The sequence below is a fragment of the Dipodomys spectabilis genome, unplaced genomic scaffold, assembly GCF_019054845.1.
Source record: "Dipodomys spectabilis isolate Male_0828 unplaced genomic scaffold, ASM1905484v1 ptg000026l, whole genome shotgun sequence".
NCBI classification, from domain to species: domain Eukaryota; kingdom Metazoa; phylum Chordata; class Mammalia; order Rodentia; family Heteromyidae; genus Dipodomys; species Dipodomys spectabilis.
Genome location: NW_024870703.1, coordinates 5,103,507 through 5,119,598, shown reverse-complemented (window position 1 = coordinate 5,119,598; position 16,092 = coordinate 5,103,507). Strand labels below are relative to the sequence as shown.

The following is a 16,092-nucleotide window of genomic DNA, read 5'->3' as shown; positions in this document are numbered from 1 at the left end:
AACCATGTTCAACCCATTTCTGAGAAGCCTCACCCTCTTACCAGTGGAAGGAAATTATTTGCCTTTACCACAGATGGGAAGCACTCCAAGTCTTAATCCTTGTGACAAATGATTAGCAGTCTGATCTGCCCCGGGAGTGTAAGCCAGGGAGGGCCTGGGAAGAGGGAGGAAAAGAAGCAGATGCCAGTGTCAACTTAGGAATCTTCCTCATTAGTCCCTCACCAGAGCAATTGAGAAGGTGGACAAAACCACTGACCTGTGGGGAATAGCCAATTTACACCAAGGTGCAGAGCTGCTGATCTTGCTGGTCTGTCCTCCATGGGAAGAGAGCTAGCCTGGACAGAGACCTGTGGGGCTGAACTCTTTCATGGTTCCACTGGGGCTGGCTGTAATCAGGTCAGCCAAGAGCCATCTGTGCCCCTTAGGTGCTGATATGTGGGGTGACCTGGAGTCAGTTCCCCAGTTCCCCCCTACCCCACCAGAGTGTAGTGGGCAGTTAGAACATGCCTGAGGAGCCACATGGGCTGCCTGCCAGAGCCACTGATGGTAGTCTTTTTTGTTGTTTTTGTTGGTCATGGGGCTTGAACTCAGGGCTTGAGTATTATCCCTGAGCTTTTTTTTTCCCTGGTGGTTAATTGAAGATAAGAATCTCACAGACTTTCCTGAATAGGCTGGCTTTAAGCCACTGTCCTCAGATCTCAGCTTCCTGAGTAGCTGAGCCACTAGTGCCTAGCACAGGTAGCATTTTTAAGAAGGGCTGAGCTCCTAGACAGTGGGCTTCTGTGTGCACATTGGCTCCCTACTTTGGACCGAGTACACATGCCACAATGTCTAGACTGAGCTAGAGAATGCCAGGAATGAGGTATATCTCAAGATTTGTTCATCCCAGCAGTGGAATAGAACAGTATTCACAATGCCCTCTGTTCCTTCCCTCCCCAAAGAAACCACCCACTTTCACATCTCCCTGTACGGGAGCCTGTGGGTATCATAAATAGGCTTAGCTTCTCCACATGGTCCTCTTTCTCTTTAGCTTGAAACAAAATGAAAACAGTACAAAGCTGGTTGAAGTCCTAGCTACTTGGCTGAAAGTGCACCATGAAAGTGCTTGAGAGTGCTTGAGCTAAGGCCAACCCCCAACTCCCACCCCCAGCTACTTGGGAAGCTAAGAGGATCATTTGAGCCAGGAGTTCAAGACCAGCTTGGCAACATACTGACATATATTATCTCATGGGAAAAAAATGTGTTTTTTTTTTAAGGGGACTAGAAAATGCTTACAAGAGGATGAGTCGCAGCTGAGGCTATCTGACCCAGAACCATGTCATGCTAGGGGCTACAGGGCCTAATGAATGAGCCAAGAAACTGAAGAGCTTGCTAGGGCATCCAGAGGTGCCCTTGGGGTCCAGCAAGCCTAAAGTGTTGAAGCAGGAGGTCCTTGGAGCATCAGGGCGGGCTGTTAACTGGAGAGACTCACACATTGCTGTGGGGTTTACTAATGCTGCCCAGGGTCCTCAGAGCTCAGCCTTGTGTGACTTCACTCCTGTTTTACAGGTGTGATACTCGTCACATGCCTAGCTGGGTGGCAAAGGAGTGGAATGTGGGCTTAGGTTTCTGATTCTCTGATCAGTGTCTGTTCATAGTCTAGGGTTTGAGGATGATAATCAGACCATCTCTCTCCTGGAATGTCTTTTTGTTTCCTGAATATTGTCTTCCATTCTGGGAGACTCTCCATTCTTTCCATCTTTGCCCTGTGACTGTCCCTGGGAAGAAGACCCTCTTCCTGTCCCTTCCCTATTCAGGAGGAGCCAGATACCTAGAACATGCTGTTTCTCCTCAGTACCTGTCTCCTGTGGAATAAGTCTTTGCCTATGGACAATTTGGAATGGAATTGGCTAGTGCTTTGCCTTCGGCTATGAATCTGTACCCACTACAGCTATAAGAAGTCATACAACCAGACTCTAGTACTAAGCAGATACCAGTGCTCAGCACCAAGCCAGGTATTGAGGAAGTGGGGCAGACAGTAGTGCTAAGGAGATGGGCCACAGGTACTTGCCATCCATGTGGGCATGTATAATGGACTCAGACAAGATAAGTGGTAGGTTCTACTACTGTAGACTGCTTCTGGAGTGACTGGAAATGCTTGGTACAAGTGTACCTTTTGTACTAAACTCTGCAGCCTGTGTATATATAGAGACAGAGAAGATATAATCAAGTGCTGACTGAACATAGTATCAGGCATTCAGGGCATGGTGGTCACATAGAGCCTTTTTGGTGGACTGTAGCTTCAGGATTAGTTTTGTCTGTTTTCTTTAGTTTGTTTTACCTTGTTTTGCAACAGGATCATGCTATGTATCCGAGGCTGGCCTCAAACTCTTAATCCTTCTACCTCAGCCTCCTGGGTACTGGGATTACAGTGTGTACTCCCATGCCCAGATACAATAGTGGATTTTAGACTCCCTGTATATATAAGGTACCTGACAGGAATGGGGAGCCAGGCTTATCCTCTGTCCTGCTCCACTGCCAGCAGCATCTTCAGCCATACTCAGGAAGCACAGAGTTCTGATAAGGCCATGGCTACAACTAACTCTCCCCAGTTTTATTAGTCCCAAAGTGTCACCCACAATTCACAGTGGCACACTAGACCTCCATCTGAAATACAGCCCAGAGCACATGGGTGGCTCATGGCTACCAATTCCAGAGGACTGGGTGGGAGGGAAACAGTACTCCCAGAGAGCTGGCCGTGGATAACATAGTGAGCAGAGCCCAGAGCTGAATTAATTGTGAGGCCCTGAGTTGGTTGCTGGTTCATTTCAAGCAAGGGTCTAGCAGTAAATTAGAGGCAAGCTATCAGCTACCCACTTCCAGACACATTGAAAACTGTCCTGGAAGGGGCTATGTATGTGTGCAGTGCTCAGGGACACACACACACACAGAAAAAGTTTGAGAGTGACATCTGGATGTGGGAGAGGGAAGGACAAGTTCTAGCAGATGTCACCATGGGAAGCAAAGAACAGACAAGTCCTGGAGCCTGTGCTAATAAGACTCTTAAGAGCTGTTAGCATCCATGTGATCAGCCCCAGGCCATAGGAGAGCAATAGGAATGAGAGGTAGAGGCCTAACTGAAAGGCCCTGAAGGCCACACCACCAAGGTGCACAGGTGGATGGCATGAACGTTTAGCAGGCAGGCCTCTTCATGCAGGAAGATCCCTTTGGCAATGCTCAACTGCCAACTATGGAGAAATCAGGAGCTAATCTGGAGCCTCAGGATGCAGGAGTGAATATCAGACCAGAAAGTGTCTGTTGGAGCACTTGCTGGGCTCAGAGAGGATGTGGTTGGGTTGAGAAATTCCACTCTGGGCCACTCATGCTAATGGAATGTCAGCTGCCAGGAGGGTACAGCCTGTGTTGATAGAGGCTACTATGATGAACATGCCAGCTCAGCTTTCAGTCCCTTCTGTCCTGGGCACAAGGTGCCTGATCAGCTGGTCTGCCAAGAACACAGCCTGGCTCTCAGATGCAGGGGCAAAAGTAGGACAGGGACCCTTGTCAAGAGGAGTCTTTGGAGAGTCCAGTAATGTCTCAGGGCTGGACTGGAAACTGTCCCAGCATAGCCCAAAGTCACCTGTCCAAGGACTCTGCTTCTCTGGTTACCTAAGGGAAGGGGTGGTTAGAGACTGGGTCTGGCCCTTCCCCAACATTCTTTGCTCGAACCCTCAGTCCTGCCCAGCCCAAACTTCTCTCTCCCACTTCCACTCAAATCTCACCCCACCCTCCACCTTCCTTTCATCCAGACTTGAGCTACAGCAAGACCCTCTCTGTTTTTTCCTCGTACTGAGTCTGGCCCCAAAATAAGCATTGGATTCTCTGGGCAATTTGACATTTATAGCACTCTAATTGTTACCTTGAGGGCAGAAATTGTGTCTTTTACTTCATATTCCCGAAAGCAGAGGCGCCTAAAACTGCTGGTGGAGGGCTGGATCCTGGGACAGTCTGGGAAGGGAGAGCAGATGGTGCCACTGGCCACCAGGCGTTGAGACCTGTCCCTGCTCAGGCTATAGCCTGTCCAGATATGCTGGGGGCACCCATTCCTTCTCTTGGGACCTCATAGACCAGCCAGGTGGTGAAGGGTGTGGAAGAGAATGAAGTGAGATTTAATGAAGGTCAAGGCTAGGGGATTGGGTGAGCGTGGAGGAGGGAAGCCATGGCAAGGAGGACAGGTGTGCAGGGGCAGGAAAAGCATTTTTCTGGAAAAGGAAGGAGTAAGATGTTCCCCAGAAGCCAGACCCCTCTTCTAAAAAGAGGACCAGGGCAAATTCCACCCTCTTCATTCTCAATCAGTGAGTCACAGTCTGAGAGAAGGTATGAAAAGGGAAGTGCTGAAGGACATAAAGGCCCAGGTGTCAGTACAGAGGAGAGAGAAGCCAGACTCCAAGTAGGTGGAGGCCAGGTCTCCATTGGTAGGGTTACCCCCTCTGCAGCCTGAGAAGTCTAGGATGGGGGCCTCTGATGCAGAGCTTTGCTTACCTAAAAGCCTGTATGGTGGCCTTAGATGGGCATGCTCTGCACAGGCAGTGGTTAGGTTCAAGGCCTGTTGGTCCTGTTGATTCGCTCAGCAATGTTATGATGACTAAAAAGCCTCAGTGGCTCAGCCATACTCTCCGTAGGCTGCTCAAGCATCTGGGATGTGTCAGTATTGCTAGTGGTCAATGTCTTGCCCACCAAAGGGCTAATACCTGGCACAGCAACACCTCCCAGCCCACTGCCATTCCTGGTGAGCAAGCATGCTGATGCTTTGGCCCTGGGTCCTTGTGTCCCACCCCTCCTGTGGGCCTTCCAGCTTCAGAGGACTCAGTTTTTCTGATTGAAAGTCTGAAGCCACTCATGACACAGCAACTGTCGCTTAGTGGTGATTGAATAGCATTTCATGTCCCTTTGATCCTAAGGGAATTGGCTATCATAGGAAATTCAAGGGAGAAACCTTTGATAAAATATAACAGGACCTTCCTAGTATATCCTAGGTTAAGAATCAAACTAGGTCCATTTAGGAGATTGTAATTGGGCACCTATTGTGTGCTGGCAAGATAGAAAGAATTCTGCCCCTAAGGTGGCCTTCGTGCCAGTTCTTTGCTTAGCCTCACTGTTTGAAAGCTGCTTTCTGGATATCTCTTACCCAAATTCTATCCTGGGTCCTCTGGAGCACAAAAGTATAAAGCACAGCCACGTGTTGATGGAATGTGCGTGCGTAGCACTGCTTAACTGAGGATGTGAGAGACGGAGCAAACCAAGCCAGGCTGAGAGTCAGACCTGACAGTGCTCCCCAGAGCATTTGCACAAGGTGAGATATGATGATGGCACAAACACTGGCAGGTGCAGAAGAGTGCCTCATGCTTTGGCACAAAGATGGGGAGAGTCAGAGAAACAGAGTGGAAGGAAGTGGTCCAGAAGCTGCTACACTCCTGGACTGTGCTGGGGAATTGGGTAGGCTGGGACTGTCCTGGTGAGGCTGAATCCCCTAGGGTCCATTCTCAGAAGGAAGCTTCCCTTGGCCTGCTGACAGCTAGCTGCTTTCCTTCCCCACAGCCTGATGTTCACCAAAGTGAAGCTGGAGCAGGTACTGAAAGGTCCAGAGGATGCCCTTGTGACCTGCAGACAAATGCTGCGGCTCTGGCAGACACTGTACAACTTCTCCCAGCTGGGGTGAGTAGCTGTCTTGGTTCCCTGGGTTGCTAGAGGGTGGAGGGTCGAGTTGGCAGGCAGTGGTTGCCATTGGTTGGGTGGCTGCAATGCCTGACAAAATGGGAATGTTTGGATGAAAATGTGGAACTGGTACTCATGCACTTTCTATACCCATAGTACAGTTTTAACCTCTTGATAGTCCTCCATTACATACATACATACATAAAGATCCCATGTACAGATTGAATTTGGTGGTGAGAAGGTAGAGAAGCCATTATGAGGTAGGACTTGTTGCTTTATCTAAAGCATCAGCTGCTTGCCTCTTCTACATTAGCACATTTTATTGTCAGCCTAGTAGGAAACTGACTCAGCCCTGACCTAATTCGTTGGTTACCTTACCTGATAAGTGGAGTGCTTATACTTCAGCCCAGTCTCCTGAGTCCTAGGCTGTGGAGCCTGCCCTTCCCTTTCTGAAACTATTTGGAGGCTGGAAGAAGAGGAAGAAAGAGGGTCCTGGAGGCCACCTATTTCTCCCTAGGTACATTTCCACAGTGACTCTGGGAGTCCAGAAGGCTTCCAAATGCCTTAGAGGAGCTTCTTTCCTGGTGAAATTTACAGAGAAGGCTCCAGAGTTTAAAAAAAAAAAATCATGGGCAGAGTCAGCCTTCCCTTTGCAGGGCTTGGGGTCTGCGAGCTGTACAGAGCAAGGCAAGACCAGTAGAAGCTGCCAGAAGTGTTTGTTGGATGAAGAGATGGGATGCTGCTTGGCAGCTGAGTGATGGGAGCTTGAGGGCAGTCTCTGGTGTAAAGGGACCTGTGATCAGATGCCCCTCCCTCTCTAGATCACTGCTGTAGGAGTTAGAGCAGGTATATAGCCTAGCCCTCCTTCTGCAGAGAAGCTGACCTGGAATTGGCTGTTCCTTATCTGTGTCTTTATTTGCATGGCTGGTTGCTCATCCGGGTGGCCAGTCTTGGATGAGGTCCCTGCAGGCTTCCGCCTTAGCTCAGTTAAGGCCTGGCTTGTGCCTTTCCTTAGAAGAGTTGGATGCAGGGCTAGCTGCCTGGTGCTCCCTCAGGGGCTGGGGCAATGGGGTCTGCCTTTAGGTCTCTTCAAATCACTACCCATACACTTCATATCTGACCTCCACATCGGATGGAACCCTTCTAGGCTGGAGGCTCCTTGGTGCCTATCTTGGAACCTTCCCAGGCAGGCTCTGCTAGGCTACTTGTCTCACAAGCCTAGACCTAGTTCTTTGGCTTTCCCAGGAGACAGGATAGTCTTTTCTGAACCTCGTGCCCCTGATTATAAAGAAACCAGAGGAGACAGTTGTAGCACAAGCCTGTAGTCCTGACAGAAGCAAGGAGGATCAGGAGTTTGAGGCCAGGTTGGGCCACATAGTGAGACACATATCAAAAACAAACAAAACCACAGCTCATGAAATCCAGTTTGGAACAGTTAAGGATCAAGACCAGACTCCACAGCCTTAGAGTCTAGCCTACCTTAACCCACGCACTCAGCTGGGCCTACATCCCACTGAACTCCTGCTCAGTCCCTTGCTCTCCTCTGCCCATTCTGCATTGCTGACTTGATGTTCTCATCACACCCTAGGCCCCTCCTTCATGGAGTCACCAACCACCCAGCCTCAGCCGCCTCCACTCCACCCCTCTCATACCGGTCTTTGCTACTTGTTCAGCTTGGACCATCTCATCTCCCCATCTTGGGTGTAAGGTTCTTCAAGGTAGGAAGCATGCTGCCTGTTGTCCTAAAACCATGTGGCAAATAATTCCTCTGAGACCAGATGTTTCTGATGCCATAGGAGAAGTCCCTGCACAGGATGGGAGAGAAAACAAGACCCAAAAGTGTTCCTACAGAGTAGGAACCTGGATAGGAAGCCAGCACCATGCTAGGCACTGGCCCAGACTATCTCCATCTCAGAACAGCTGGATATTTTCAAAGATCAGTAAGAAGAGTCAGGTCGCTGAGAAGAGTTGGTCCCATGATTTAAACCTGGTGTGTCTGGCTCATTGGCTTCTCAGCCTGATGTCTCCTAGCACTGGGAAAAAGGTAGGAGAAGAGAACCAACACTAAGCCACTGCGCTTTGGTGGAAATTGTGTCTGATCCCATTAAGATGGCTGCTCATTTCCAAGCCAAGTTGTGGCCCCTGTAATCTGAGTGGCCAGGATACATTTTTTTTTAATTTAATTAATTAATTTATTATTTTTATTTTTATTTTATTTTTTGGCCAGTCGTGGGGCTTGAACTCTGGGCCTGGGTGCTCTCTGTGAGCTCTTCAGCTCAAGACGAGTTCTTTGCCACTTCCAGCTTTCTGGTGATTAATTGGAGATAAAAGTTTCACAGACTTTTCTGCCCAGGCTAGCTTTGAACCGAGATTCTCAGATCTCAGCCCCCTTAGTAACTAGGATTACAGGCATGAGCTACCAGCACCCAGCCTACTTTTTGTTGTTGTTGGTCATGGGGCCTGAACTCTGGCCTGGCGCTGTCCCTTAGCACTTCAGCTCAAGCCTCGCACTCTATCCTTGAGCCACAGTGCCACTTCTAGCTTTTTCTGCTTATATGGTGCTGAGGAATCAAACCCAGGGCCTCATGCATGCAAAGCAAACACTCTGCCACTGAGCCACCTTCCCAGCCAGCCCTACTTTTTTTTTTTTTTTTTTTTATAATGTCAATAATGGGGCTTGAACCCAGGGCTTCAAGCCCTTGAGGGCTTGTTTGCTGGTTTACTCTACATCCAAACTGTCTTTTTGCTGGTTAATTGGAAATGGAGTCTTATAGACTTTTCTATCTGTGCTGGCTTCAAACCAGGATCCTCCAGGTCTATAAGCCTCCTAAGTATCTTAAGATTACAGGTGTGAGCCACCAGCTCTCCTTCCCTGACATTTTTTGTGGAATCATCTTAATGCCCCCGAGAGGAAAGACATTTTCTGGCCCTGTCCTCCCAGTTTCTGCTATTACACACCTCTGAGTTTCCTCAGCCCTCATATCGAGTCATGAGTCTTCTTGTCAGTGGGAAGTGAGTTTCAACCACTGTTAAAACAGCTTCCTGGCTCTTCCCACCTCCCAGTTTGCAAAAAGATAGAGCCCCAGAAACATGGGAGCTGTAGAGACCTGGAGACGACGTGGGGGCTGGCAAGATAAATCATACATGTTTGTCTGCCACCCAGACCCCTTTGCCTCCTTTGGAGCCATCCTGGTAACCTGAGGAAGGGAATCCCATGACAGGGAATGGGAGTGGGTCCTCCATCCCTGAACTCTGGCTGTGGCACTTCTAGGGCCCTGCAAAGACCAGGCTTTCCTAGCAAGCAGTCTGCAGACCTCATTCTGGGCCTGGTGCTCTGCTAGATATCATGAAGTTGACCAGATCTGGAAGAAACCTCGCCCCAGGCTGGGGGACCTTCTGACCCCACCTACCTCAGTGGAGGGGAGTAAATAGCATGAGGAGTTTCTGTTCCTCTGCCTATGTGATTCTGGACCCATGCTGCTCTGTCTGTCCCCCTGCTTGTATTAGTTCTCTGTTGTCCTGACTGGTTATGATTCTGGGACCTAAATGTGTCACCCCAGAGCCTGCTACTATGAGACTTCCTTATTCTCCTGTGCTAGTCACAGGAATACAATCCCTTTGCCTTACTAAGACATGCCCTCCTTTCATCTTCCAGAGGCCTGGAAAAGGATGGCAGCTTCGGTGAGGGTCTCATGGTGAAGAAACAGAGTGGCATGCATCTGACCCTGCCTGATGCCCACGATGCAGACTCTGGTAAGAGTGGGCCTCACAGGAAGCTGTCTGTGCAGGGCTGTAGCTCACTGTCCCAGCTTGAGAGCACAAATGGAGGGCACCATCTGCCCAGCCTGGCAAACCCTCCCCTGCTCCTTGACAAAGGACCTGCCCTCACATCTTTCAGCGCTGATCTTTACTCTGGGTAGGGCTGGCTACTGGCCCAGGGGATAGGTGGTAGACAGCTGGAGTGGGCAAGGAAGGGACCCTACATCCCAGGCAGGGGAAGAGAAAGGAGACTAGGGTAAAAAAGATACAGACTACTTCCTCTTAAGCCAAAGCCAGAGGCCAGTGGAGAAGTCTAATAGAAAGAGATGAGCTGAACTCTTCATCTCCTAAGCTCAAGGCTGTCTCTATTGAACAAAATTCACCCTCAGACCCAGCGCTTCTGAAATTCAAATGGTTCAGGAACTTCAAACATACACACACACACACACACACACACACACACACACACTCACACACACACACATACACACACACATACACACACACACACACACACACACACTCACAAGCAAAGGTCCTGATGAAAGCAGAACACCTTCCTCAAAAATGCAAGAATTAGTTGTGGGGTGAAAGTGAGTGGAGAGGTATTTCATGCATTTGCTCCTTTCTTTCACTTCTGTGTACCTGAGCTGAATTGCACTTTCATTGTCGAGTGATGGAAAGGGTTTCAATAGCTAGACTCAACGCCTGACTTGAGAGGTGCATCCCAAGAGTGATGTGGAGTACATACAGAATTCTACCTACCCTGAGGAGGAGAGGGTTAAGGGGTTGCTCCCTTGCAATTAAAGTCATGCGGAATTCCTTAGAACTATTCATATGCTTGTGTCATAAACTGAAGTTGCCTGCGGTTTATCTGAAGGCTCCTGAGCCTATTAGAGTCTATAATGTCTCAGAAAGCAGGTGCTCACACTTCATCTGCAGAGGAAATGTAAAATGTCAATAGCTTATACCCTGAGCAGGGACTCACACCACCCAGCACTGCTACGGGACAGGTTCTCTGACAGTAAGAGCCATTTCCCAAGGATCCTTCATTTTGCTGTTTGAAACAGTAATGTGCACTTGGGAAAAGAGCAGGAGAAAAGAAAAAGAAAAAAGACATCCCTATTGTTTCTTTTTTTACCAGACCTCAGTAAAGGACCCTTTTATCCATGGATTCCCATATTTACTTTTTATACAAATGTGACTATATTCTTTTGTAAATTCTGTTTTGCTCCTGACTGTATAATGGGAACACTTTTTCACATCAGTAGCTACACATACCATTTTCCACATATACTTTATTACTATGAGGAGAACTTCTGATGGTTGTCCCCTCAATTATTTTAAGTCAGTCCCTATTGTTGATTCGGTAATTTCTGTTGTGTTCAGAGTCACAAGCAGATGTCAAATGAGTGCCTTTGCTGCCATTTGTGATTGTTTTCCTTTGGGATAGAGTCTCAGTGGGATTTCTCCCAGATTTGGTGGGTAATAGACAGTGGGACCTTCCTAGTGATCTGTGGGCTATTCTCTGGCTGTCAGGCTGAGTTGCCCTGCCCTGCCCTGCCCTGCCCTGCCCTGCCTCTGGTGCTCTGTTGTTTCTAAGGAGCTGGACACTGGCTGCTTCTGAGCCTGTAGTGCATGACACCCTGACTCGGCTGTTCAGTCCCCTGCCCTCTTGCTCTTCAGGCTCTCGGCGGGCATCATCCATTGCAGCCTCACGATTGGAGGAGGCCATGTCGGAGTTGACCATGCCTACCTCAGTCCTGAAACAGGGCCCCATGCAGCTGTGGACAACACTGGAACAGATCTGGCTCCAGGCTGGTGAGTGTTTCTGGTCCCAGTTGGGGAGCTGGGTCCCAGTGATATCCACCTATCTAGCTGAAACCACCGTGGGACTCCAAGTAGACAGATGGGGATTCCTGCCCATGCTCATACGGGCTTGGTCTCTGGGATCTGGAACCTGGAGTTACAGTCCTAGCTGATTCCCAACTTACCTGCCCTTTTTCCAGCTCCCCCATCCCAGCCTAGAGAGTGGGGTTTCTACTTGAGAGGCTACATGCAAGGGCCTAGCTTCCTACGCAGAATGACACCAGGCCCATGGATGTTCCAGGATCCTCAGTCCCTGGCATCCTCCACTTGTCTTGTTTCTTTCTCTGCCCAGGGAGGAGAGCACCTGGTTTTTTTGTGGGGATACAAATGTGGCAGGCTTTGAGATCAAGAGAAGCCACACAGATGGAAAGGCCAGAGGGCTGGTGATGGACACTCCCATCCAAGTGGCATTCCTTTCCATCACTAGCTGACGCCATTGATACTAGAGAGTTTACAAAGCTAGAGAGTGGCTGGCTTCTGGGATCCTAGGCTTCAATGTCATACAGACTTGGTCCCAATGCCAGCTCCAGACTGTCCAGATATGATCTGAAATTAGTGAATGTGTGAAGCCGTTAGTGTAACGCGTAGCAAGTGCTCAGACATGCACTTGACCCCCATCGTGGTCATGGTAGAGGCAGAGGACTCAGTCTCCCTGTGCTTGGCTGAGGAATGCCAAGAAGTGACTCACTGAAAAATGTTTGACAACTTGACCTGGTAATAGTGTGAGAGTTGGAATAGAGTGAAAAGGGAAAGAATCCGGGCCAAAAATGACATGCCAGAGTAAGACAAAATGGCAGCTGTGGCAGAAGAAAGGAAAAAGACAAGAAACCAACAGGAACCCTAAACCTGTTCCAGGCCAGCCAGTCTAGAGCTGCCAAGGGACGTCCCAAGCTGACCCAGGCCCAAGGGCACCACCTCCTTTATGTCCTGCTCACCTTTTCCCTGCTTCCCTTCCCACCACAGGGGTGGACTATAGTCCCAAGTAGAAGGAAGATGATCAGTTACATAGACAGCACGGAGGAGTTAACAAGTCAGCATTAGAATGTGCTTGTTAGCTGAGAAGCTAAGGTCCCGGTGTGTTTTCTACATATGGACACATTAGTATGCAGCACGCCTCCGCTCTTTCCATCATCAGTTCTGAATATGGGGGAAAAATTAGACCAGGATTCACAGAAAGGCTACACATGGAGCATTGTAATAATGCATATATTCCCCCCTTGGCATCTCGGGGTTCCTTAGGATGCTAGGGATGGAGTGGGTGAGAATAGCTCCACAGCTTGTTGGATCTTCAGCAGGAAGATGAATGTTGAAGAATACAGAATAATAATAATAAACCCAGCCTCTTCCTAGGCAAAGATCCCCCATCCTCTTCTAAGATTTGGTGCCAAACTGGACTAGGGCAAAAGAAAAATGTATCTTCAGAATAGAGTGTCTGGGGGAGAGGGCAGAATATAGTTGTGGAGATGGAAGGGAAGGGATGGTAGGGGAAAAACAAAGGAGGAGGCAACAATGCTTGATAAGAAATGTACTCATTACCTTGCTCATGTGATTGTAACCCCTCTGTACAGTATTTTCACAATAAAAACCTTATTGAAAAAAAAAAAGAAGAAGAATAGAGTGTGTGGGGTAGAAAGCTGCACCTATGCTGGGGGCCTTAGCAGCTCCAAGCAGCGCATTTATAACAACAGTGAGCTCAGCTCATGCTGCAGCTCCCAAGGTCTTTGCTTTTATCACTTTGCCTTGGTTTTGCAGTAGAACACCTTTTTTGCACATCATAGCCTGCTTGCTGTTTTGGGTTATATTGCTTTATACAGTGGTGCTGCAATGTGCTGGTGAGAAGGAGGGTGAAAAGCCTTCCTAAAGCCTGGCATCAGCCATGTCAGTATAAAGCCTGGCATCAGCTATGTAGTATAAACACACGCCCTTCACTAAGTCTCACATTAGCATTTTTTTCTTGGGATGTTATCCTAGATGTCATTCACTCCACAGGAAAGACTGAGAATACAGCCCCAGGTAAAGTCTGGACAGTGCAATATTAGGAGATAGATCTGGAGGCAGGTGGCAGATCTACAATCATAGTGGCTTACCCACAGGGGATGCTTATTTCTTCAACAATTCAAAGGTGATAGTCTTAACTGGATGACAGATAGTGCTGTCGTTCTTCAAGTGCTACTCTTGTCCATGAGGTCCACATTCACAATTCCAAGCATAAGATAAATATAGACAAGAGGAGGAAGGTGTCTCTGCTTGTGAATATATACCTGGAATTGGCATACTTTGACTTTCCTTTGTCATCCATTGGCCAAAACTCCACTAATGGATTACTGTGAACTGCAAAGAACGCTAGCAGGTGCCATTATTCTGGGATCCATGTATCTTGTTAGAAACCAGGGGATCTTATAAGAGACAGGTAGACCAGTGTTGGTGTGAGCATGTGAGGACTCTGAAGCTCTTCCTACCTCACCCTTCTGCTGCCACCATCACCAGCATCTACGGCATACCTGTCACCAACACCACCATGACTTCTCTCTAAACCTCCCCACATGACTAGGTAAAGCACATGTCCTCAGGACCCTTCGCCCCCACTAATAGCTGAAATGACTTACACTTGCAGTCTAGGGCACATAAAGAAAGAGCCAGGGTACTAGTGCCAGCCAGCTGTGGGCCACACAGGCTGATGCTTACTATAAACTTACAGTCAAAGAGTAGCAAGCTTCCCTTGGCTCTGCACTCTCTTTCCTCTTCACATACTCTGCTCTTCATTCTTTCCTTTATCTTCCTTGGTTCTTCCCTCTTTTCTAAAACCCTACTCTGCTCCCTCCCTTCTGCCTTCTGTGCCATGGAGGACCCTTCTCTTGCTCCTCCCCCCTCCCAAACTCCCCAGTCAGCCCTCTCAGGACAGGAAGTAGACCCCAGGCCCAAGTTGCCTCCGTTTGTTGTGCTTTCTGAGCCCCAGGGCTGGAGGGGTACCTGTGCCACCTTTGGATTCTCTGGGACTCTAGTCTTTCTCCATCTTAGGCCTCTGACTTGTATTTATTCCTCTTTGTCCTCTTGTCACCGTTTCCTCTCCTTTATTCTAAGTGTCCATATGTCCTAAGGATCTGCTTCATTAGGAGGGCTGCTTATTTCCTTTGGAATCAGAAAAACTGCTCCTACTGGGGATCAAGGTTGGCTTGAGGACCTAATCTATGTTCCCTTCTACCCCAGGGGCTTCTCAGTGCTCTTACAAGTTTGCAAGGCTTCTTTTGGCAAGAACAGCAGAAGACTGTAACCAGCTTCAGGTGCAGGGTTAGACCAGGATGTCTCAGAAGAATAAAAGGGACTCTTGGGCTGGGAAGGTGGCTCAATGGTAGAGTGCTTCCCTTGCATGCCTGAAGCACTGGGTTCGATTCCTCAGTACCACATAAGCAGAAAAAGCCAGAAGTGGTGCTGTGGCTCAAGTGGTAGAGTGCTAGCCTTGAGCTGAAAAGCTGAGGGACAGCGCCCAGGCCCAGAGTTCAGGCCCCATGACCGACAAAAAACTAAATAAATAAATAAAAAATAAAAGGGACTCTTGCAAAGCTCCAGGGAACAGATGTTTTCCATTTGTAGCCTGAAGAGAGAAAGCACAGAAGGAAAAAGGGAGGCGGGGGGAGAGAGAAGGAGCAGCAAAGAGGAAGAAAGTCGGAGACAAGCAAGAGGGAAGTAAGTAAGCAGAGAGGGCAGTGAGAGAAGAGAAAGGGAGGGAGGGAGAGTCAAGGCGCCAACTGGAATCCAAAGGGCCCTTTGTCACTCAGGAAGAAGCAAGGCTCTGCTTGCTGGAGAGATGACCTGGACAAGACAAATCAAGGAAAATTAGTAGGCGCATCCAGGGCAAGCCATTGGTGTGGTCTGGCAAGGATAGGAGAGAAAAGATCCAGGAGATGGTGAGTGCTATGCCATAGGGCTCCTGCTGCAGCTTCAGCCGGCTGTCTGGGAGAACCATGTTTGGTAAAATAGCAAACAGGAGCTGGGAGCATTTGCCCAAAGACACTGAGCCTAGACAGAAGGGATACACAGCAGACATGTGGGTCAGAAGCGACTGCCTGGAGGTGGGACCTGAGAGGGCTGTCTGCAATGTGGCAAGACCCATGTTTGTTTCTCTGGTTCTGTTTTGTGTCATCTGCTTTGCTCCCTGAGTGGTGATGAAGCCCATCCAAACAGAGCAGCCTACCTATCTTTCAGGGCATCTTTCCTAGCCTGTGGCCTCTCAGTAGGGCCCAGAGCCTTAGAAAGCTCAAAGTTCCAGTACTCGAATTGAAATCTGTTGATGCGTACACACCATGAGAAATCCCCAAGGCAGGGACTAGGGGATAGCCTCCTGAGGGCTTGGGAGGCAGTGTAGCAAGTTGTAAACAGTTTAATGAGCCATGCCAGGGCCAAGTCGAGCCCAGCCTGGGTGGGACTGCTGGGTAAGTTCTAAACATGGAGAAAGCCTGATCCCTGAGCCCTGGACCAGCTGAGCTCCTGTCATAGAGGATATAACCACAGGCCTGATGCAGGAGCAGCAGTCCTAACCCCAACACTCACACCATACGCTTCACACTTCTTTCTGTTCCTCCCCTCTCCTCCTGTGACCCTTGGGGATTCTGCCATGGTGTAATCTGGTCCTCCCCTCCCTTTTCCTCCCTGCCAACTCAAGTGCAGCATCCTCCAGGAAGACCTCCTTATTAACCACACTAGCTACTATCACTGGTCTGTCCCATCCTGAATGCCGGTTGTCACTTCACTGCTCTGGATCTCTTAGATGGT

General features: G+C 48.9%; 1 protein-coding gene across 1 annotated transcript in view; it reads left to right on the top strand.

The window, feature by feature from the left end:
* The window catches only part of Ttc7a (tetratricopeptide repeat domain 7A), a 120,184-nt gene that overhangs the window by 88,974 nt on the left and 15,118 nt on the right, over window positions 1–16,092 (top strand). Inside the window, exons 16-18 of the mRNA XM_042675400.1 lie at window positions 5,578–5,694; window positions 9,350–9,447; window positions 11,140–11,274. Coding sequence (XP_042531334.1) covers window positions 5,578–5,694; window positions 9,350–9,447; window positions 11,140–11,274 — 350 coding nt within the window. The remainder of the gene's footprint in view (window positions 1–5,577; window positions 5,695–9,349; window positions 9,448–11,139; window positions 11,275–16,092) is intronic.